The 13,772-nt window shown below is 40.9% G+C and overlaps 1 protein-coding gene across 6 annotated transcripts in view; it reads left to right on the forward strand.

Moving 5' to 3' along the window:
* The window catches only part of LOC110463018, a 41,754-nt gene that overhangs the window by 1,275 nt on the left and 26,707 nt on the right, over positions 1 to 13,772 (forward strand). For 5 of the 6 annotated variants that reach the window (XM_021517339.1, XM_021517341.1, XM_021517340.1 and 2 more), the window contains 6 exons: positions 192 to 247; positions 3,253 to 3,422; positions 4,473 to 4,610; positions 5,235 to 6,740; positions 8,400 to 8,541; positions 12,668 to 12,747. In XM_021517339.1, the coding sequence (XP_021373014.1) occupies positions 192 to 247; positions 3,253 to 3,422; positions 4,473 to 4,610; positions 5,235 to 6,740; positions 8,400 to 8,541; positions 12,668 to 12,747 (2,092 nt within the window). The remainder of the gene's footprint in view (positions 1 to 191; positions 248 to 3,252; positions 3,423 to 4,472; positions 4,611 to 5,234; positions 6,741 to 8,399; positions 8,542 to 12,667; positions 12,748 to 13,772) is intronic. The other variant, XM_021517344.1, reaches the window with a different exon arrangement.

Raw genomic sequence — 13,772 nt, forward strand, 5'->3', positions numbered from 1 at the left:
CTGCACCAGTTTCGGACATAGAATGAAAAGAAAATATTTATTAAATGCAACTTTAATTCTTTATATTGCAATTAGTTCTAAAGAATATTATGTCAATTTAAAGTCCAAATACTGTATACCATAAAGTTGTGATCATGATTTTACAATTCCTGCTACTGTATAAGCCTCAGCACATGTTTCCTTTTATACAGGTTAGCCGAACTAAGATAATGGGTGTGAAGTCGCGAGTGAAGGCTGCTCCTCTCAAGTAAGTTTCTGCTTTGTTAAAGAATTTTCAAGTACGCACATTTTGTAAATGTCTAAAGACACAGCAGTATGAGTTCTTTTTAGCTCACCTGGCCCGAAGGGCCTGAAGTGAGCTTATGCCATGGCGCAGCGTCCGTCGTCCGTCAACTTTTCCCTTTAAAACGCTGCTTATATAGTCCTTAACGGCTCAGAGGATTTTGACCAGATTTGGTCTGGAGCATCATTGGCCAAAGGGTTCTCAGTTTTGTATAACAGAGGGTATGGTCCCCATGGGGGCAGAGGGGCAGGGCCAAATAGGGGTAAAATAGGTAAATCTTTAAAAAATCTTCTCAACCAATAGAAGGATTTTGACCAAATTTGTTCTTCAGCATCTTTGATCAAAGGAGTCTCAAGTTTGTATAAACGGAGGGTGTGGCCCCTCTGGGGGCAGAGGAGTGGGGCCCAATAGAGGAAATAGAGAGAGAAAAAAATCTCGTACTATACAAGTAAAGGGATTTAAACCAAACGTGGTCTGAAGCATGCTTAGGGAAAACAAAACTCAATTATTTTATTTGTATAAAAAGGTGCATGTGAGGCCCAACAGGAAAAATAGAGGAAAATTGAACATCGTTCCTTTTTTTTTTTTAATAATGAAGGGATTTTCATCAAACTTCTTCTAGAACCCCCTCCCTCGGAGGTCCAGTCCAGACCAATCCCTGGAGGCTACATTGGCTTTCTTGGTGTCTTACCCACCAAAACAGATTTACATGTAGTTCTTCTGGCAACTTTGTTTCTTGTACTCATTTGATAAACCTGTATGGTACTCAGCTGGTTTTAAATTGAAAATAAAATACCAGGTGAGCTATTAAGGCCCCTGGGCCTCTTGTTTAACTAATGAGGAGGATGTCTGATGGTACCTGTTGTTTGAGGACATCATCCTCAAACAACAGGTATTGTGACATCCTCAAACAACAGGTATTGTGACATCCTCAAACATCAGGTATTGTAGCATCCTCAAACAACAGGTATTGTGACATCTTCAAACAACAGGTATTGTGACATCCTCAAACATCAGGTATTGTAACAACCTCAAACATCAGGTACAATATACTATGATGTTTACAATATTCCAGGGGTGCAGGGAACGAAAGTGAGCGTAACCCCTGGATATCGAGGATGTCGAAAAACAGGAACGATGGAAAGACTATTAAAAATCAGGTTCATACTACGGTACGGTAGATAGGTGGAATGGTAGCAGAACGGTGCCAGGTAGCAGTGTACAGTAGCGTATGGTGGCCATTGGTGATATTTTTGTACAATGAATAACCCCTGTAATATTACATGTATCAAAACTTAAAAAAATAATCAGCACTAAAATTGGCATATAAATGATGAAATGGACTATGTGGGCTTCACATTTAAAAATAATTAAATCAAATTTGGTTTGAGACTACATTTTTGGCCATTTACAAATCTGTGTCTACACAACAAAACCTAGCTTTTCATGTAGTCTATTTTTGTACTGGGCACATGTGTAAATATTGTGAAAAATCCAACGGTATGACCTATGTTAAAACGTGAGTATTTCTGTTACCGAGAAGGTTATTAGCTCACTGTGTCCGAAGGACCAAGGTGAGATAATACCATACTGTGGCAAACGTCGTCCGTCCGTCGTCCGTCCGTCAACAATTTCTTTAAACGACTTCTTCTTCTTAACCACTGATTGGAATTTAACTAAATTTGATTGGAAGCATCCCTAGGTGGTGGGGATTCAAAATTGTACAAATGGTGGGGCTGACCCTCCAGGGGGCTGAGGGGCGGGGCCAAAAGGGGGCATTTTGGCTATATTGATACAAACGACTTCTTCTGTAGAACAATGCACTGGATATCAACCATATTTAATCAGAAGCATTCATGGGAGGCAGGGATTCAAAATTGTACAAATGGTGGGGCTGACCCCCCGGGCTAAGGGGTGGGGCCAAAAAAAAAATATTACTTGGAAATGGTTGAGATATATATATACATATAACCATATATATAATTGCTGATTATAAAGAGAAGAATCCACATTTGCTTTCAGGATGGCCCTAGGGTCTGGCCTCACCCTTGGAGACTTAACCCCTGGGTCATAACTTTAAAACGGTTAAGATCCCCACCCTAAAACTATATATACACTTTTTGGGCATAAAGAGACGAATGCAGTCATGATATTAGAATTGACCCCAGGGTCTGCCCCACCCTTGCAGTCATAACCCCTGGGTCATAACTTTGAAACAGTTGAGATCCCCAACCCAAAACTATATATACAAACGCTGGGCAAAAAGAGACAAATGCAGTCATGATATTAGAATTGATCCTGGGGTCTGGCCACAACCCTAGGGACCTAGTTTCTTAGTCACAGCTTGGAAACAGTTGAGATCCCCACCCCATAACCATACATAAAATTGCTGGGCATAAAAGATCAAATACAGATATGCTCCAAGGATTGGCCTTGGGGTCTGGCATATTCACTTGGATCTCATTTGGAGAATATTTTGCCATGATTGCTCAGATTTCCAGGTGAGCGATACAGGCCCTCTGCCCTCTTGTATTTAATTTAGGCCAGGTTTTAAGAAAAAATTACCGCTTGCGTGGGTCAAATTTTGGATTAAAAATCATGTTTTTGTTTTGCATTTTTGGATGTTTTTTGATGTGGTTTTCACAAGTCCCAAATCTGGGGAAATCACTTTTCGAAAAAAAATAAAAAATTCTGAAAAAACCCGATTCAAAATGTAGTTTATAAATATATATGTAGGTGTGTTGTGCAGGATGAATCCGCTATCCATGTTTATCCGAGACATGCCCTTTATTTTTAGGATCAAGCTGTTTCTACTGTACTCTGCTACCCCATGGTCCGGTAACTAGGACAATTGATTGGCGGAAGGCATACTGCTCCAGGGTCATACTTGTTTCACATGTCAAACCAAATTGAACGTACACATTTGTCTGCATGACCTTTTTGTTGGCAACAAATTTGTTTTGTTTCAGACAAAAAACTGCTGTTGCAATGATGAAAAATCAGGGAAAGAGTCGCCCAGCCCCAATTCCAGAGCCCGGCTTTGCCATGTATTCTACAGATTCTGAGGAAGCATTTTCATTCAGCAACGAAAAAGATACGTGTGCTAAAGTTCTTACCATGCTGAGAAAGAAATCTAGAGGTAAGTTACACCTTACAGATTTGCTTAGCTATGCTCTGATTACCATACACTTTCACATTAATTCTAAATATTAATATTTTGGGTTGAAAACATTTCCTCTCTTGATTTGAAATAATAAATCACATATATTTTAACCAATGTACAATATTTCTAGCTTATAGATCACATAAGTTTATTTATTTACAACATGTAGAGAGATATCAGCAACAAATTTGAGTAAACAATTCTAGTATTTTAACTCATGTCGTCTAAATGAAAGTGATTATTTTGTGCTGGTGCAGTGTTGGCCATATCCCATCCGTTATTATCTAACACTTACACGTCTACACTACCAGCTGATTGGTCGTGTACGGACTGTCAGTATAATGAGATCAGGTGGAACACGTAACAAGTGGTGTTACATAAAGCTAGCTTTGTCAAACTGTGGACATATAGCAGTAAACCCTGTAGGATATTAATGGAGTTCTATTGTGATTGTATTTGACCTAGTCTCAGTCCAGATTTTACCAGTAGTTGAACATGTTCACGGCACTGTTGGATTCAGGTTTGAATCCTTGGAAAGTTTGTTGCAAACAATTACTCAGTATACTGTTTAAAGTTCAAATAAATAACTTTTACCTGTAAGCAAGATTCCATTTGATGTGCATTTCAATTCATCAAAGTCATACATGTTACTGAGAATAATGACACGCTAGAAAACAAAACAAATCTGTAACTATTCAAAAGATACGAAAACCAAACAATTGTGGCTAAGTGATAATAAAGAAACATATCAAACTTGATACGTCTTATCTAAAGCATATAACTGAGGGGTCAAACTCCACACATCTGTAGCCAATAGTACTAGTAGTAAATACACAGTATCACATAGAATGATGAATACCTTGTCAGTCGTAACTTCGAGCAAGCTTGTCAGCCGTAACTACGAGCAAGCTTGTCAGCCGTAACTACGAGCAGGAAAAAACTGTTTTTCATCCTATAACTAATCACTAATCTGTATACATTTACACCCTCAGTGTGTGTTTCCTTTCTGTCCTTCATACAATGTAGTTGACACTGACAACAGGAGGCCGGGAAGCTCCGGTAACCCCGCAGGGAAACCAGGCTCTGCTGAAGCTACCAGTAGACCAACAGTAGACGACAACTCTGCACGTCCTCCTATAGTTATTCCTTGTGTGACTAATGATGGTGTGATTTTGCTTTGTTTCTTAACTAAAATAATAGATATCAAAAATGTTTTTAATGTTCAAGTTATGTGCTTTGTTTCCTTTACTTGATTTCTGCTTTAAAATATTTTTCCTTCATGAAATGGAAAGTTCCATTTTGTGTATTTGCAGGATTTATCTTATTAAAGGAGCCAGCTCATTATCAGTAGTGCAGGTCGTCTTGTTGGTCCATATGACATATATTGCAGCTCGAGCTATATCAGTTCAAAAGGCAAACTTTTTCAATAGCATTTTCAAAAAATGTGAATGATATTGAAATTGGACAGGTATTCACTGTCCTAGACATAAGAACAAGACACTATTGTAAGTTTTCAATTTAGTACATGGTAATTATCAAAGGATAATGATCAAGGAGCATGAGGAGGACTACTGACAAGGAGTCTAAATGTCACAGGTTGAATTTTCAATAACTTTACATGTGTGCAAAAATAGTACATCTGGATAATCTTAGATATTATTGTATTCTTAATTTTCAATTCAAGAATGGAATGTATAAAATATATCTGCTGTTTAGTTTATAAATAAAGCACACTTAAAGAATAATTGTAATATTTTTATGAAATCATTTTCATCCCGTTTTGAACAGATGTCCAGCCGACTCCTGGTTATGTGTCAGCTATGTCTATCTTGGGGAACACCCCCTTTAACAACAGACTGGCATCATCCACACCAGACCCTGACCGGCCCCAGATCATACCAGAGAGGGATACCAATTCTACAAATGTGGTTCCTTATGAAGCCTACAGTATAGGGACCACTACACTGGACATTCAAAAGGAGCGCTATTTTCAAAGAATGAATGACCAATTCTTCAGTAGTCATGGACCTAAATCGGTCATACCTCACAGCGGGAATGGTGTGTACATATCCCCAAGTCAAGGTTTCCAAGTAACCAACAATGATCAAAATGAGGCCAAAGGTTTAGACAAACGTGACAGTGACATTGGAGCCTTTCAGGCATATATACCAAGGGAGTCAACAGGGTTTTCAACTGTGCCAGTTAATGCTGCTGGAAATATGCCAGAGCATGTTTGTGCAACACAAGGGAACAACCAATCAGGTAGCTCTGGTGATAAAAGCAGAACCTCACTTCTTCAGACCACTGGAAACAGCAGTGGCACAGAGTACATATACTTACCTAGACCGGTAGCTAACTCGGATATAGATGACCGAAATATCCCACCAGGATTTCAGTTTCAAAATGGTCTTTACCAGATCCGGCCACATGGCCCCATGACAGCAGGAGCCCCAGGTGAGGAAAGACAAATACACAATGCTCAACTCATACCTGTTACTTCAACTTCTACCAATCCACCAAACCAGGCCCATTTACATTCAAACCACAGATCCCATAACAACTATATTTGGGAAATACCTGAGAGAGATGACAGTGGACCATTGAAATCTCCCAGACGAGGTCATGTGATCAAGGATACTGTTCCAGACACTATATCAACAATTGATGGATCTGTTTCTGGTACAAACACATTTCAGAACCTTACCCCTCGTAGTACAGTCTCTGAAAGCAGCAACACATTTCCTCCAGCAAACGAGTCAAAAGGTCAGAGTTTCAATGAAAAGTCAAAGGTAACAGCAGATTTAAAAACCAGACAAAATGTTAAAGGTGCAAAAGGAAACTCTTTATTAAATGATTGCAGTGAAAATACAACAGGTTCTTTTCAAACACAGTCTTCAAAATTTAGTGCAGAAAATGCTGGAGGTTGTAATGGTACATCATCAGCTGGGACTCTGTACCATCTGATTCACACAGACAAAGGCAAAGAACTAGTGCCTGTGTCCTTAGTACACTACCCAAGCTTAGCACATATCCCTGGGCCAGAACATCACGATGGCAAAGGTCAGTGTCACAATACAAGCAGTCAGGGTCATGTTCCGCCAAACATTGATATTCCTGTGTCTGTGCTGACAAGTGAAGCTGAGTTGGCAGGCCTCACACATCAGAGCTCTGCTGTAAAGCGTCAGGACAGTGTTGCTGGACAGCCCAATCCCTGGAGTGGAGTGAGACTAGACGCTGGTATGAAGAGAGTCCGATACTTGCTGGGAGAGATGAAAGAATGTGGTAAAATAAACAGTATGTACAATTACCTTATTTTGTAGTATACCAATTCTGTTGATTTTCTTCATTGAATTTTCTTGAACCATGTTACCATGTTTTTCAGAAGTATCATTGTCCAAGTTTACTGTTCCATTCTGAGTGTAGCATCTGCTTAGTAAATGTGTAGTGCCTGTATCTATGGGTTTCCCACTCAAAAAGTATTTTTCAAACATTCAGTTGAAAATTTTACAGGATGTCTTTTTAGAGGTTTGTGATATTACTTGTATACCAGTATACTGTTGTATGGCAGAGTCAATACATATTACCGTTATACCAGTATACTGAGTCATGGTAGAGTCGATACAATATACGCATATACTGTGTCATTGCAGAGTCGATACAAGATACCCATATACTGTGTCACGGCAGAGTCAATACAAAATACACTGTACCAGTGTATTGACTCTGGCATACAACAGTTTAACGGAAATATGTATTGACTCTGCAATACAACAGTTTAACGGAAATATGTATTGACTCTGCCACACAACAGTATACTGGTATAATGATATATTGTAATGACTCTGTATGAATTATTCCAGTATACTGTTGTGTGGCAGAGTCAATACAGTATACCCATATACTGTGTAATGGCAGAGTCAATACAGTATACCCATATACTGAGTCATGGTAGAGTCGATACAATATAGCCATATACTGTGTCAAACCAGGCTCAATACAATATACCCGTATACTGTGTCATGGCAAAGTCGATACAATATACCCATAGACTGTGTCATGGCAGAGTCGATACAAGATACCCATATACTGTGTCATGGCAGAGTCAATACAATATACACTGTACCAGTGTATTGACTCTGCCATATACCACAGTATACTGGTATAATGATATATTGTAATGACTCTGTATGAATTATACCAGTATACTGTTGTATGGCAGCTGAGTCAATGCAATATACCTATAGGTAAAATTTAAAAAAACAACATACCACAGGTGTTAGAAATTATGCAATATAGAATTTGTTTTCTTTATTTCTAGTATTAAGAGAGAACATAGTATCAACATATTTAAAACTGGATCAACACTTGCTAAAACAAAAGTCTTTTTAACCTTAAGCAATATATTGCAATATGTAATGCAATTTTCAGTTAGATATTACAATATATTGCAATATGGGTTTGCTTCCCAAAACCCAGCCTAAAACCTTTTTGTCAAAACGAGGTACTGATAGATTTCTCTCAGTCACCTAATTAAACCTTAGTGGTAGACGGTGTAAATAGCACTTGAGTTAGGAATTACCACTGATGGACATGCCCCCTCTCATATTTTTCTAGTGTAATTTTTTTTGCATAAGGTTTGATTCTTAGCGTAACTTTTTTGTTTGTAAAAGGTTTGATCCTTAGCAGAACTTTTATTGTTTGTATAAGATTTGATCCTTAGCGTAACTTTTTTTATGTTTGTATAAGGTTTGTGTAGTGTTGAGTAGCACTTGCACAGGTCTGTATTCTAAATTAGACAAAAAATGTCACATTTTTACTACAAACTTTATACTGGGATATAATACAAAAAATGAAAAATTCAAAAGCATGAATACATGTGTTTGGTTAGCTGTAGTCTTATATAGCTGAATTTATGAATGCTGATTCTTCTGTCTATAAACATTCAATTTGTAGAGGACATAGAGATTGGTCGCCTGGCAAAGGAAATAGAAAAGTCACTGGATTCCACTCCCCAACTAAGTGCTACATTCAGTCTTCAGGCCGAGATAGATTTGGCTCTACAACCACTCCGTAACGAGAATGCACAGCTTCGCAGGTACAAACACTCACAGTCAATGTAGTCTTTATATATGTAAAGTCAATATATATCTTCAATAAGATTTATCAGTTTGGAAAGTTTTACTTTTTACACAAACAATGTACATATTAAACGTGTCACAACGTTTCAAGACCGACTGGTCCCTTTGTCAAGCTATATATATGACTAAGTGAGTGATTTGTGTTATTTATGTGTACAACAATGTGACGAAATTGTATATTTTTTCATGTCACTCGACCCAAGACATTTCTGCTATCGATAGGGAGCGTATACACACTGCATCAGATAGGTTACAGGTATGGTGTAAATCTCACCCCTCCCCTGTTATGTCAGTATCGGGTCTTGCAGATGACTCAGCTGTTGTCCCCCCTTGTCTCTGTTCATGTTTCGAGTTTTCCTGATTTTTATTGCTTCATTGATTTGTCTCATTTTTGTGTGTTGGTCCCTTTAAAATCAGGAAAACTCAGAACATGAACAGAGACAAGGGGGGACACCAGCTGAGTCATCTGAATAACCCGATACTGACATAACAGGGGAGGGGGGCAAGATCTACACCCTACCTCTAACCTATCTGATGCAGTGTGTATATGCTCCCTATCGGTAGGCGAAATGTCTCGGGTTGAGTGACATGAACAAGAGGAGCTGTATCGCTCACCTGGATATCTAAGCAATCATGGCAAAATAATCTCCAAATGAGATCCAATGGAATATGCCTGACCTCAAGGCCATCCTTGTAGCATATCTGTATTAGATTTTTCATGCCCAGCAATTTTATGTATAGTTATGGGTTGGGGATCTCGACTGTTTCTAAGCTGTGACTCAGAAACTAGGTCCCTAGGGTTGTGGCCAGACCCCAGGATCAATTCAAATATCATNCCCCCCTTAGCCCGGAGGCTCAGCCCCACCATTTGTACAATTTTGAATCCCTGCCTCCCATGAATGTTACCAACCAAATATGATCGATATCCATGGCATAGTTCTACAGAAGAAGTCGTTTATAGCAATATAGCCAAATTTCCCCCATTTGGCCCCGCCCCTCAGCCCCCTGGGGGGTCAGCCCAACCATTTATACAATTTTGAAACAGAATCCCCACCACCTAGGGATGCTTCCAATCAAATATGGTTGATATCCATCACTTAGTTCCAGAGAAGTCGCTTAAAGCAACATAGCCAAATAACCCTTTTTGGCCCCGCCCCTCATCCCCACCATTTGTACAATTTTGAATCCCTGCCTCCCATGAATGCTTTTGATCAAATATGATTGATATCCAGTGCATTGTTCTACAGAAGAAGTCATTTATAGCTATATAGCCAAATTGCCCCAATTTGGCCCCGCCTCTCAGGTTCCTGGGGGGTCAGCCCAACCATTTGTACAATTTTGAATCACCACCACCTAGGGTTGCTTTCACTTAAATATGGTTGATATCCAGTGCACAGTTCTACAGAAGAAAACGCTTAAAGCAATATAGCTAAATAACCCTTTTCGATGGCCCCACCTTGATGCTTCCAGTAACATTTAGTTAAATTCCAATTAGTGGTTAAGAAGAAGGAGTCGTTTAAAGTAATTGTTGACGTACGGATGGACGACGGACGCCACGGTATGGCATAAGCTCACATTTAATTCGTACATTGTTTGTTTAAAAAGTAAACCTTTGATATCAATCTACCTTTACTTCCTACAACCTGTCTACCTTTACTTCCTACAACCTGTCTACCTTTACTTCCTTCAGCCTGTCTACCTTTACTTCCTACAACCTGTCTACCTTTACTTCCTTCAGCCTGTCTTCCTTTACTTCCTACAGCCTGTATACTTTTACTTCCTACAAACTGTCTACCTTTACTTCCTTCAGCCTGTCTACCGTTACTTCCTACAGCCTGTCTACCTTTATTTCCTACAGCCTGTCTACCTTTACTTCCTACAGCCTGTCTACCTTTACTTCCTGCAGCCTGTCTACCTTTATTTCCTTCAGCCTGTCTACCTTTACTTCCTACAGCCTGTTTACCTTTACTTCCTACAGCCTGTCTACCATTACTTCCTACAACCTGTCTACCTTTACTTCCTACAACCTATGTACATTTACTTCCTACAACCTGTCTACCTTTACTTTCTTCAGCCTGTCTACCTTTACTTCCTACAGCCTGTCTACCTTTACTTCCTTCAGCCTGTCAACCTTTACTTCCTTCAGCCTGTCTACCTTTACTTCCTACAGTCTGTCTACCTTTACTTCCTACAGCCTGTCTACCTTTACTTCCTACAACCTGTCTCCACTTGTACAGTTGCCCACTATTTGTCTCTACTTGTACATTTGACCACTTTCAAGTCTCTACCTGTACAGTTTCCCATTATCTAGTCTCTACTTGTACAGTTGCCTACTATCTAGTCTCTACTTGTACAGTAGCCCACTATCTAGTCTCTACTTGTACAGTTGCCCACTATCTAGTCTCTACTTGTACAGTTGCCCACTATCTGGTTTCCACTTGTAAGGTTGCCCACTATCTAGTCTCTACTTGTAAGGTTGCCCACTATCTAGTCTCTACTTGTAAGGTTGCCCACTATCTAGTCTCCACTTGTACAGTTGCCCACTATCAAGTCTCTACTTGTAAGGTTGCCCACTATCTAGTTTCTACTTGTACAGTTGCCCACTATCTAGTCTCTACTTGTAAGGTTGCCCACTATCTAGTCTCCACTTGTAAGGTTGCCTACTATCTAGTATCTACTGGTAAGGTTGCCCACTATTTTAGTCTCTACTTGAACAGTTGCCCACTATCTAATCTCCACTTGTAAGGTTGCCTACTATCTAGTATCTACTGGTAAGGTTGCCCACTATTTTAGTCTCTACTTGAACAGTTGCCCACTATCTAATCTCCACTTGTAAGGTTGCCTACTATCTAGTACCTACTTGTAAGGTTGCCCACTATTTTAGTCTCTACTTGAACAGCTGCCCACTATCTAGTCTCCACTTGTAAGGTTGCCTACTATCTAGTCTCTACTTGTACAGTTGCCAACTATCCAGCCTCCTATTGCACAGTTGCCCACCTTCCAACATCCTCTTACCAAGTTGCCCTCTATCCAGTCACCACTCATCAAGTTGCCATCTATCCAGCCTTCACCTAACAAGTTCCCCACTATCCAGTCACCACTTATCAAGTTGCCCACTACCCAGCCACCACTCATCAAGTTGCCCGCTATCCCGCCTCTACTCATCAAGTTGCTCTCTATCCAGTCACCACTCATCAAGTTGCCCGCTATCCCGCCTCCACTCATCAAGTTGCCATCTACCCATCCTCCACTCGTCAAGTTCCCTGCTATCCCGTCTCCACTCATCAAGTTGCCCTCTACCCATCCTCCACTCATCAAGTTGCCCTCTACCCATCCTCCACTCATCAAGTTGCCCGCTATCCTGCCTCCAATCATCAAGTTGCCTTCTACCAATCCTCCACTCATCAAATTGCCCTCTACCCATCCTCCACTCATCAAATTGCCCACTATCCCGCCACCACTCATCAAATTGCCTGCTATCCCGCCTCCACTCATCAAGTTGCCCACTATCCAGCCACCACTCATCAAATTGCCAGCTATCCTGCCTCCACTTATCAAGGTACCTGCTATCCCGCCTCCACTCATCAAGTTGCCCGCTATCCAGCCACCACTCATCAAATTGTCTGCTATCCCGCCTCCACTAATCAAGTTGCCCGCTATCCAGCCACCACTCATCAAATTGCCAGCTATCCCACCTCCACTTATCAAGGTACCTGCTATCCCGCCTCCAATCATCAAGTTACCCGCTATCCAGCCACCACTCATCAAATTGCCAGCTATCCCGCCTCCACTTATCAAGGTACCTACTTTCCAGCCTCCACTCATCAAATTGCCTGCTATCCCGCCTCCACTCATCAAGTCACCCGCTATCCCGCCTCCACTTATCAAGGTACCCGCTTTCCAGCTACCACTCATCAAGTTGCCCCTACCAGGCCATCTCTCTTAAAGTTACCCACTAACTACCCAGTATTTTGAAGGACAAGTTTTCTACTATTTACTGACCTCTTTGCTGTGAAATGAGGCCCGGCTAGATCATTACGAGTATATCATTGATATCTAATTGGTTTGTTGTTTGAAATTAAGGAAGCTTCGACTGGCAAACCAAAATGTGCGAGACCATGAACATGAGAAGGAGAAGGCAACAGTAGGTGTGAATTTTGATGGTGAGTCCTGTTTGTATAATTAATCTGTTATATTTTAATCTCAGACTAATATAATCTATTGTTCCTATGAGATGTAGACATAGTAATCTTAATCCAAGGGTAAATTGAAAAAAAATCATATATATTACTGAAGAGATGGGTGAGGGAATGAGTCTAGGTCGTTACCAAAGATTGGTGAGGGGCTGAGTTGGTAGGTAATTACCAGAGATGGGTGAGGGGATGAGTCGGTAGGTCGTTACCAGAGATTGGTGAGGGGCTGAATGGGTAGGTCGTTACCAGAGATGGGTGAGGGGATGAGTGGGGAGGTCATTACTAGAGATAGGTGAGGAGATGAATGGGTAGGTTGTTACCAGAGATGGGTGAGGGGATGAGTGGGTAGGTCGTTACCAAAGGTTGTTGAGGGGCTGAATGGGAAGGTTGTTACCAGAGATGGTTGAGGGGCTGAATGGGTAGGTCGTTACCAGAGATGGGTGATGGGCTGAATGGGTAGGTTGTTACCAGAGAGATGGGTGAGGGGCTGAATGGGTAGGTTGTTACCAGAGATGGGTGAGGGACTGAATGGTTAGGTCGTTACCAGAGATGAGTGAGGGGCTGAATGGGTAGGTTGTTAACTGAGATGGGTGAGGGGCTGAATGTGTAGGTCGTTTCCAGAGATGGGTGAGGGACTGAATGGGTAGGTCATTTCCAGAGGTTGTTGAGGGGCTGAATGGGTAGGTTGTTACCAGAGGTTGTTGAGGGGCTGAATGGGTAGGTTGTTACCAGAGGTTGTTGATGGGCTGAATGGGTAGGTTGTTACCAGAGGTTGTTGAGGGGCTGAATGGGTAGGTTGTTACCAGAGGTGGTTGATGGGCTGAATGGGTAGGTTGTTACCAGAGATGGGTGAGGGGCTGAATGGTTAGGTCGTTACCAGAGATGAGTGAGGGGATGAATGGGTAGGTTGTTAACTGAGATGGGTGAGGGGCTGAATGTGTAGGTTGTTACCAGAGATGGTTGAGGGGCTGAATGGGTAGGTTGTTACCAGAGGT

This window comes from Mizuhopecten yessoensis, unplaced genomic scaffold (assembly GCF_002113885.1).
Source record: "Mizuhopecten yessoensis strain PY_sf001 unplaced genomic scaffold, ASM211388v2 scaffold10855, whole genome shotgun sequence".
Classification (NCBI taxonomy): domain Eukaryota; kingdom Metazoa; phylum Mollusca; class Bivalvia; order Pectinida; family Pectinidae; genus Mizuhopecten; species Mizuhopecten yessoensis.